Here is a 10,649-nt window from a genome sequence, read left to right on the forward strand (position 1 = left end):
CAAGAAGCGGAGCGCTGAATTTTGTCAAAAGCAGGAGCACCTGAGGTAACGCTGGGCCGGCAGTAAGGGCCCAGAGGCAGCAGGCCGAGGGGGTTCCCCACACAGCCAGCCTCAGCCAGGCTGGGACAAATACAGCTATATATATACATACGCCTTGACTTTTAAGCGTATGTTCACAGACCTTTTTCTTCTTTTACCCTCACTTTACACTGAATATTGCTGGGGAAGGAGGAAATGACACATGCATACGCTGACACGGGTATTTCCATAAGTTAACACAAAATTTGAGAGACCCGTTACATGGATCAAATATAATGTGAAAAATTAATTTTCAACTTTTGCAAATATAATAGCATGTTCAAACTCTAAAGATCCGAGGAATACTTACATGGATACCTACCATATAGAAGGAAGCATTGAATTCTGAAGTACATATGTACGATCCAAAAATAAGAAAATGCTTCTGATCATGATCTGAAAATATATAAAAGAAAATGTTTTTCTCTTCACCATCATGTGGTATTTTAAATTATAAAGCAACTTCTGAAAAACTACATCACATAGACATGCACCTTAATTACTGATGTATGTATTTTCAGCTTTTATGGTGACTTGTACAGCCACTGACATGTAATTTATTGTCGTTAATGCTGTTACCAAGTGGTATTTCCAAGTACATCCAAGACAGTTTTCAAATGCGTAACCATTAACTAAATAGTTTTATTAGCCTGTTATGATTTTACTGCTACTGAAATACATAAGCCATTCAAGCAGTACCACCAAGACATTCAGTAAACACCCTGAAATAGCATGCTGCCATGGTTTTTGCTTTTTAAAAAAAAGCAGCTTTAAGCAGAGACAGCAATAAGCTATGCAACAGATCTTTTCATAATAGAAGTTAGCTGCCAAAATTCATGAGAAAAAGAGAGATACATTAATTCTAACACGGGAAAGAAGTTATAACAAGACATTATCTTTTTTTAAAATTAAAAAAGTGGGAGAGGGAGGTAGTTTTTTAGCTTATTACTCTTCCACATTCAAAATCCATTTTTAACCTTGCTCGTAAAAAGGCTGCCCAGCTTTCAGTTTAGCATTAGCATAACTCAGAATGTCAGTAACTAACTCACCCCCAGGCCAGCTACAGAGATTTCTATCCCCAGCTGTCCACCTACTCCTCCCCTAAAAGATTTCATTGCTTCTGAAGCAATTCTCAAGCTGACATAGTTTCAGCCAAGCACAGTAAAGCAAAACAGCAGCGAGGCTGATTTTTTTTTTTCTTTAATACCACAAGTGCTAACTCAGCACATGGGCAAGAAAGCCACTTGCTACAAGTTTGAGGAGGGGAAAAAAAAACACTCAAAAGTAATTAAAGTCAACAGAGTTCATAGTAAAAGCCTTTTTATAAAAACACGGGTCTAGTTTAATTACATTTTCAAGGCAATAAACTTGAACTCTATTTTCATCAGACTGTTGAATTTGTTTTGAGTATTTTCCATAACGCTTTCCATTTTTATTTCAGATAAAAATCACATACCTCTGCCCATCCCCCACAGGGGAGGGGAGAGTGGTGGATTCAAAGAACGAAAATAGAAATTCAACCATTTGGGGCATCTGTAGCCAAAGCTAAGTGACAATGCAATGAAAACTCATTGTAAAATGCTGGTGTAAAATTATAATGATGCATTCTCAAAGGGACAATTCACACAGAGTGTCTGCGAGAGGATTTTTTTCTGTAACATAATTCATTGTGGAAGTAGAGGACAAGAAGGGCAGAAAGAAAGAAAGAGAGAGGGAGTTTCAGTTCTTTAATCTTCCTGTTTCTTAGCCCTATAGTCAGGATAATCACCTGTGCTTTGCAAAAAAAAAAAAAAAAAGTCACAAATTAACCTAGCTCTCGGAGCTAGCTATAAACAAAGATTGTGGATTCTCCAATTACTTAAAATTACAAACAGCAAACAATTTCAGCATAGCCCGATTAGGTTTTTTTTCCACCCATGGAAAACAGGTGTCAATATATTTCTGAGTGATATTCCAACTTCATATGAAACCGATGAAAGTCAGAGTTAACACAACAGAAGATAAGTTTTCAACAACAAAACCACCCCCAGCTAGCAAAGGGGAAAGTGAAAAGCAGTGCTGAAATTGAGGAGGAGGTGCAACGCAGTCCCGAGTTAAAACCATGACAAACTCCTTTTTGCCAGATTTCACACCTCAAGAATATGTATTCTGAACAAACATTCAACTTACCATTTGTCTGCAATGATCTTGCCAGCATTTATTTATCTTCTTTAAAAATAAAAGACTATCCAGTGAATCTGTACAGCAGCTATTAAGGAAAACTAGCTTGCCGGTATCTTTTGAGGCCAGATTCTGGAGATGAGCTTTGCCAGCCATTAAGCAAAAGCTGCTCCATGAATATTCCGATGTTACTGTGACTACCCAGGGATAAACCATTAATTGCGGAGCTCCTGCCCAGCGGAGGGGCTGGCAGTTCTCCAAAAGGCCTCCCTTGTATTTTCAAGGAATAACACTCACTGCTCTTCAGTAATACCATCTAGTGGCTGCACTGCATAACTTTGATATAGATTTAAACAAGAAATCCCACCAGTGTCAAAAACAACCTTGTCACCAACTGAGGTGAGAGGGATAGAAAGGTTTATTTTGTTTGTTTAATGAGTTCACGCTGTGCACAACAGGAGTGACCCTAATCTCTTAAAAGCAGTTACAGTTCTAAATAATCCTCAACAAATCCAAATACCACTCTTTTCATACACACCTCCAGGTCTCCCTAAGTAAACTATAGAGTTTTCTTCATTACTCAACAGATCCAACTGTTATTTATGAATAACAGAATCCTCGTGTATTGTATGAGTAAATCCTAATGTGGCTTTACCTTCCTCTCCTGCACAGTATCATCCCAACTCCCTCTGGCCAAATCTGATTAATCTGATCTCATGTCCCTGGGATATAAAGTGGTACACCTGTAAAATATAAAATTCTCAACTCTCCAAGCCACCAGCTCTGTCTGAGGGCAGGCAGAAAGCAAAGTTTTAAAACATCTCTTCAGATCATCTGAAGTCTGAAAAGGCAGGAATGTAAAAAATAGTTGACTGTATTCTGCTTTAAAGCAGACTGTAAGATTTGGTTCTCAGAGATCAGTTACGTTTAAGAGACTACTGCACTGACTAATGCACTTTTTAGTTAGATGTGACTTTAAATGCATCAAAGTAAATGTAACGAAAAATTCAGCTGCCATATAAGAGGTGAATTCACAGTGCTGATTTATGTGCCTATGTTTCTTTTATGGTATGTAGAAGCCAGACTTCTTAACTGGGACTCAAAAAAAACCCACCAAAACCACACAACCCAAAACCATGTTGGGACTTAGCTAGATAACAGGGTGGAGGGGCGGGAAAGAAGAGATATCTGGGATCTTCTTTATGAGTGTAGGCACCTACCTGGGGAATGCAGTGAACTGAGAAACTGAAAGTCACAACCCAAAGCACATTTAAGGCATTCACCTGGAAAGAAGGTTCTTTCCGGGCCCCAGTCCCTTGCTTCTTTCTATTATAACCTACCATTTTCTGCTAATAAAATACATAGAGACATGGGAAACAGTGCCATTAAGTATGGCACTCTCCAGCATCTGCTTGCTCAGGCATTCCCCAGGAACGTGGGGACAGCCAGGCAGGTGTACACTCTATTTATCCTACTGCCCAAGCAAGTGCAACCCCTAGGCTGTTACACAAAAGGTAACTATCACATAAAGCATGGTCTCAGCATGTGAAGCACAACGGGATTCAGAAAATAGGGGTGGCTGCACCCAGGTGTCCAGAGAAGATCTACAGGCACTTACTTCTGTGACCAGTTCAGCCAGGAGAAAAGCCCGGCAATGTAACTTCAGAAAACTATGGGGAAATTTACCGTAAAACTTCAAGTTTCTGTGCATCCCAAGACAGCCAAGTGATCTCCTGAACTTAGAGCTCTCTCCCAAGAACCTCCCAAGGTACACAGAAGATACCTAAAAGGCTTGTTGAATGCCTCCGTGACACATAGCTGCTGGCCAGTAGTTATTTTTGGTCAAACAGGTGTACTTTATGTTTGAGACTTCTTTTACAGAAGACACTGTTGTTGAAAATTACTGCGGTGATTTTTTTTTTTTTAAGCTATTGCTACTGTAAGCATCTCCACTACTCACCTGCCATACAAATCCATACCTGCTGTTAAATCTCATAGTGCTATTGAAATTTTCTAAATTAGGTGTAACATTTGCATTCCTATTAAAATCGTAAGTAAATTGTTATTAGCATGCTACTTATTGGTACACAAAAATTATTCACCCAGATGACTAAAGTTGCTTATGCCCGATTTGAAAATGTAAGTGGTCAAGGAACCTCTTTAACACATTGGCAATTACGGGTGTAATTTTTACAAAGTGTTGTTTTAAAAAATAATGATTTAAACTAACCATTCTAACCATTTCTGGGCACGAGAAAAGGATATTCTCTGAATTGAAGGATTTGTGCTTTCACATGATCTTCACAGACTTGCCGCAGCTGTTTGTACAGTGTAGCAGAGACTTTGTAAGAACAGAGATTTTCGACAGCCTAAAAACCAAAAAAAGATTATGAATGAGATGAAAAGAAAAAAACACCTCAAATTTTTGTGCCTGCGTAATCAAGGCCAACAACAAAGAGAAAAAAAATATTAGCATTATCTGTTCAAGCTGTGCACAAAAACAAAACATCAAAATTAAATTATCCGAACTATGTAGAAAAATTAAGACTTCATGATTCCTTTCCGATTTTGGTCCCTTCTTATACTGCTGGATTTCGTGTACAAACAAGGTCCACCATCACCACCTGGGTCATATTTCAGATGTGCTGTTAAACATTACTAGAATTTTCCCCCACTTGAATACTGCTTGGCAGCGGAACTCTTCTGTAGGTTCATTTTGTGCGTCCTCCAGCGCATGCGCACATGCACTTTTTTGGGGGAAACACAATCATACCAAATATTTGCATTTCTTAATAACTTTCAGGTACACATTTCAACTACTATCTCTAAATGGCAAATGAACACAGCTGCTTTCCTGTCATTTTATTAACATTTCTTTCCAAGTGTTTCCACTGATTGACACACTCATGCTAAGGTATGTAAACTGAGGGGAAAAGATAATAATAATAAAAACACAACAAACCCCCCACGTTAACTGTTAAATAAAGACTTGAAATGATTTATTGGGACCTCACAGGATTTAGCTGAGTATTTATCCGTAGTTGACTAAGACGACCAATTCTGCCCCACACCAAACATTCTTGTGGTCACTACATTAATGTAAATCGAGCTGTTACACAGCTGACCTAGACTACGCTGAGACAGCTCTGGCCACCTCTAGAATACTGCTGTTCAGCTATTCAGTAATTACGTTGTCTTACACTAACATTTTTTCCTCACAAGAAACTCAATGAAAATGCCAGAGAGAAAACGTAGCCTTGCTTGATACCACTGCCTATATTTAGACTTTGTTCCAGGCACACTTTATTTTAACTTGAGCGCTGTATTTCAATAAATTATTTTATTAATAGACTATAGCATCTGAAATGAATCACCATGAAGACAGCCAAATGTTCTGTGAGAACTATAAAGTTTACAGCAAGTATTTTTGGCCATTCAGTGGTTCATACAAAATTATCCAAAGAAGTTAGACATGATTTTCAGAACTAAAAATCCAGCTGTCTTGAACTTCACCTCAACTGCCTTTGTGCTATGAGGTGCTACTGCAGAGAGCACTGCCAAAGATTTAGAGCACTATTTCACCTGGGCAACTAAAACTGACCCAAGAACATTCTCCTTTGCTCCAGAGGATTTATAGTGTCACATTTTGTTGATAAATTTACTGATAGCATCAATGAACTTGGACAAAGTTTCAGTATTATCCAGTGCTTGGCCTTTACTCAGTTTTCCCTGAACTTTAGTTTTTTATGGTGTATATTACTTCTTTGTAATATGAAACGTTATGGTACCTAAAGCCAGCATGTACCTCTTTGTCAAAGCGTTAGTAAATGTTCTTCACCCTGTTTCAGTTCAAGATCCCCCAAACACACAGGCTAGTGTGCCCAAGCGCGTGGGCAGAGAGAGACATGAGGGGGAAAGCAGGGCTGCTTCCTTGGGCAACAGTGCTGGCTTAAAAGTGTATTTCAAACTGCAGCTGTATCGCCTCAGTGACACCTCTACTAGCTGTTTCTGCTTTTTTTGCAGGCGGTGGGGCATGAAATCCAGTCATTTCCTCCTTTTTCACCTTTTGTTTCATTCAGAATTTTTGCTGCCTCTCTTTCTGAAGCAATTTGATTTGACTTTTATTCATCTTGCACACAATTAGTTTGGAAAAAAGCTACAGTAATTATCACATGTACAAGGATACGAGAAAGACAACAGTTTTTTAGACTCTTCACCTACACAAACCTTGTAAAAGTTCTGCTTCAGATCAAGCTTTTAATAGCTTGTTTTGAGCAGAGTCTTCTGTTTTAACATTTAGCATGCAAATTATTGCTACTTCTTGTATTATTTCCTCTACAGGTTCTAACATCCTGAAGAGTTTGTCTTCCAAAACACAAAGTGAATCTGCTTCCCAGAAATCTCCCCATGGCATAATTCTAACCTACCTGATGTCGTCTTATTTAAATGTACACCAACTATGGCTTCCTCAATTTTGATACAATATTAAAGAAAGCAAACAAACAAAACTATCACACAGTGCCTGTATTATGTTTTTCATCTGGTTTTAAACCAGGTAAGTAAAATGACAGCTGCAACAAACCGTATTCACACCTAATCATTTTGCGGATAGTTTGTTGTGTTTTCTAAGACATAGCTGCCCTTCCTATCCATCCATCCAAATAAAAGTCTGGTCAGGACTCTCCATCATTTTTTTTTCCTTCGCTACTACACCGTCCTACTCTATGTCCTCCAGAAGGGCAGCGCTGCCCCATTTCAGGTTATTTAGGACCTTGCTGCAAAGGGAATTTTCTTTTTCCATTATTTTTCTCACTCACTCCTCACTTGGCAATTCTTTGCACTGCCCCACTTTCTCCATCCCATCAAGTATAAGCTCCTTCTATCAAAATCTGTGCAATCTACCACCAATCCCAGACATCATTTCTATTTTAGTCGCAAAAAAAATTGGCTGCCACCCTCCCACTGCTCACTGACTAGGTCTCTGCCAAGCACCTTCGTGCCTGATCCCACACTGCCTCTAAAGCCTGGAAAGGAGTATCCTTCGGGCTTCCCACAAAGCCTTGTCATTGTTCTTCAGTTTTTCCTCCGCCACCGTGCCAAACTGAATAAATAAATCAGAAAGTTCAAAGGCAGGCTGGTACACCAGCAGTGAACTCTCCTAGGCCTCTCACTTCCTCCCATAACGTCAGATAAAGACTCGGGGAAAAAAAAAAAAAAGCCCCGATAGTAAGAACTGATGCACACAGAGAAATTTTCCCCTGTGGATGACTCGGTGCTCACCAACAGGCAGCTAAAACGATCTGTAAGTACAGATCAGGTTTCTGACAGATGCTGAACTTCATCTTTTATTCCTTTGGCAGGAGCGTACGTACCTATCCACGCGCAGGCACGCTGACCACCACCACCCACCGTGCAGAAATCTTGCTGATTTGCACCGCCACCTTACAGATTATTGGACTGGCCTTGCGCAGTTTTTACAAATAAGCAGGCGAACAGAAAAAGCAAGAAGTACAGTTCTCCCTTCAGAGTTGATCTGAAATCTCTCTCCTCCTCTTCTGCCAAAACTCAAGTCTGTACCCGGGCGATTTCATAGCCGTGTTACTATAATCTCATTTCTGAGCCTCTGAAAACAAGTTAGGTAACGCTCGAAGCATCTGTGAGGGTTGTTGTTTTTTTTTTTTGCTAGGCATGAAAAAGCAGGATTTTTCAGATGCTGAGTTTAAAACCATGAAATGTATTATGTAATTCAAACTCTGCAAACCTGCAAGTATTAATAGATGCATATATCACAGTCAAGTTAATCTCTTTAAAGGGAATAAATTATATTAAGTCAATATGCATTTACATAATCAGCCATTTTAGACCCAGATATTATATACCCTAACTAATCACAGGGACAAGTACAGTCAGCTGTCGAATTCATCCCTATTTTCTTGAGTGTGGACCCAATATGGACTGCTGGCTTTCCCCTCCCTCACAGCCTGCACTTCGCAGACAACATCAAGCCTACCTCAACTGAACATTCAGAAAATTTTAGGTGAGCATATAATAAAGTCTTAAGTCCCGATCTGGCAATGAGATCCACATCTGCAGCTCAAACACCTGCACCCACAGAAAACTCGTAACTAACTTAAGCTATGTAGCACAACTTAGCGCATCAGTAATTTTTTACAACATGATCACTGTAGAAAGTTACAGCTTCAGTTAACTACCTCAAAGCACATACGTTTAAAATAATATAGAACTAAACCATATGTAAATGGAGAAGGTAGACAGAAATGGCTCATGAGTATTTCTCTCTCATCCTCCCTAGCCCCTGCTCCAGTAGTCCAGACGTCCCAGAAATACTTTTTCACCATTTTGATAAAAAAACTAAGATCCTGGTTGTTATGAAACCATAACAGTAATCTGAAACGCAGGTAAACTGACAGTTTGTTGCTTGCTCAACCAAGATTCTTTTTTAATTCCCCACAGGGTATTGATGCTGAAGCGTAATTGTTATTATCTCATAATAACAAATATTTCAACACAAGAGACCATGGCACGTAGAAAAGAGAAATCATCATAAAATATGTATCTGCATCACCCAGCCAGAGGAACATCCCGCTTCCAGCATCTCGAGTGGGCACTGTACTGAAGAGACCGAGACTTAAATCTCAGCCGTGCCCAGGCACAGCTTTCTGTGTCTCCCAACATAAACTGCTTTTTCATGGGCCCAGATCCTGGTAGCTCTCCAAGAACTGATAGATAAAACTGCAAACTTGACTGGAAACAGAGTGTGGAGCAAACAGTTCAGAAAACATAATCAGCTTTTAAGCAATCAAATCGCATGATATTCCACGTGTCACTCTGTGAAGGTCCCAAAGCAGTTAATTTTCCTTCTGTTACACCCAAGGAAAAAAAAAACAACCCTACGTGCCTTACCTGGTAGAGCTCTTCAAGGTTGTATTTAATAGAAACGCTACTCTGTATGGCTCCCACCGCTTCATGAAGTTTCTGCCAGGTGTCCCGAGTGTAATTATCTGGCAGTTTGGGTCTTTCTGCGAAAGAAGACACAGGCAGTTGGAAACTCGCCGCCCAAACGGGACTCCGCACCGATCCCTCCCACCCCGCTTCGCTTCTTCCCAGCCGCGTTGCTCCCGGTCGCTTCGGTTTGGCACAAGGAGAAGGTAACGAACCCCCCCCCCCTCCACCCCGGGGGGGGGGGCGACGAGACCTTCGCTCGCTGCGTTTGACCCCGGGGCCGGCACCCCCCACCCCGCCGGCGGGCTTTAATTAGTTTTGACACTAAGGTGGCTTTCTGCCCGCTCGCCTATAAGGGAGCCAGTCCTACCCGCCCCCCCCCCCACGCACGGAGCCCCACGCTTGTCCCGGTCAAGCCCCAAAACCGCGACGGGGAGGGTTATCAGCCCGCCGGCAGACTCCCCTCAGCCCAGATAAGGCGGCGGGGCGGGTGACAGCGGCGGGGTCGTCGTGCCCCCCCCCCCCCCAAAAAAAAAACCCCACCCTGCCTGCGGGGAAGGGGCGGGGAGCGGCCGGGTAAACAAGGGTCGGGCCGGGGGCACCTGCGGGGGCAGAGGGCCCGGCCCGCCCCGCACCCACCTCTGAAGTTCTTGATCACGAGTTTCTTGGAGGAGGCGGTTGTGCTTCCTCCTCCTCCTCCTCCTCCTCCTCCCCCGGCGCGGGTAGTGGCGGCAGCGGCCAGCGAGGCGGGCTTGGTGAGCCCGTTGGTGTGCCCCACTAAGGCCGACAAGTGCGGCTTCTTCTGGGGCTCGTCCGCCATCTCCGCCCCGGGCGCCGTGTCCGGCCGGGGTAAGGCGCTGGGCTGGGCACGGCCGGTCCCCGCCTCCGCCTCCTCCTCCTCCCGCCCGGCCCTCCCCGCCGGCTCGGCTGCCAAAGCGTGACCGGGCCGGGAGTCAACCACAACCGGCCCGCCCTCCACCCTTCCCACCGGGAATCCCCGGCTCGCCGTCCCAACACCGCCCACAACCACCGGCTGCGGGTCCGGGTTTGTACCGGAGCTCACAAGATGGCTCCCGCCCCCCCCAACGCCATTCCCAGCCGGGGGCAACCCCGGGGCCCTCACGCTTGTGTGAGGACAGCCCCCCCTCCCCCGGGCACGGAGCGTGCCCTTCCGTTACACGCCTCACATTGAGTGCCTTTAAGAGCGGTGGTCTCAAGAGTTAAAAACGCTTTGATTTGGCTTTTTTGCTTTTTTTTTTTTTTTTTTTTTTTTGACTCCGCCGCGCTCCCCGCCCGCCTCCCCTCGAACGCGCAGCCCACCCTGACCCACGAGGTTTATCACCGACGCACGCCCTCGCCCCCCGCCCATCGCGCTTTTCCATTGGCTACCGGGGTAAAGCCACGCCTCCCGGGCGCCGCTTGTGGGCGGAGAAAAGGGGGGGCGGCGG

At 43.3% G+C, this 10,649-nt stretch overlaps 1 protein-coding gene across 1 annotated transcript in view; it reads right to left on the reverse strand.

The window, feature by feature from the left end:
- Positions 1-10,099, reverse strand: part of CUL4A (cullin 4A) — a 35,566-nt gene extending 25,467 nt beyond the window's left edge. The window contains exons 1-5 of the mRNA XM_052773750.1: positions 9,841-10,099; positions 9,163-9,278; positions 4,503-4,607; positions 2,248-2,316; positions 401-474 (exon numbers count right to left, since the gene is read on the reverse strand). Coding sequence (XP_052629710.1) covers positions 401-474; positions 2,248-2,316; positions 4,503-4,607; positions 9,163-9,278; positions 9,841-10,021 — 545 coding nt within the window. The 5' untranslated portion in view covers positions 10,022-10,099. The remainder of the gene's footprint in view (positions 1-400; positions 475-2,247; positions 2,317-4,502; positions 4,608-9,162; positions 9,279-9,840) is intronic.
- Positions 10,100-10,649: the final 550 nt, after the last annotated feature.

Source organism: Harpia harpyja, chromosome 22 (assembly GCF_026419915.1).
Source record: "Harpia harpyja isolate bHarHar1 chromosome 22, bHarHar1 primary haplotype, whole genome shotgun sequence".
Lineage (NCBI taxonomy): Eukaryota > Metazoa > Chordata > Aves > Accipitriformes > Accipitridae > Harpia > Harpia harpyja.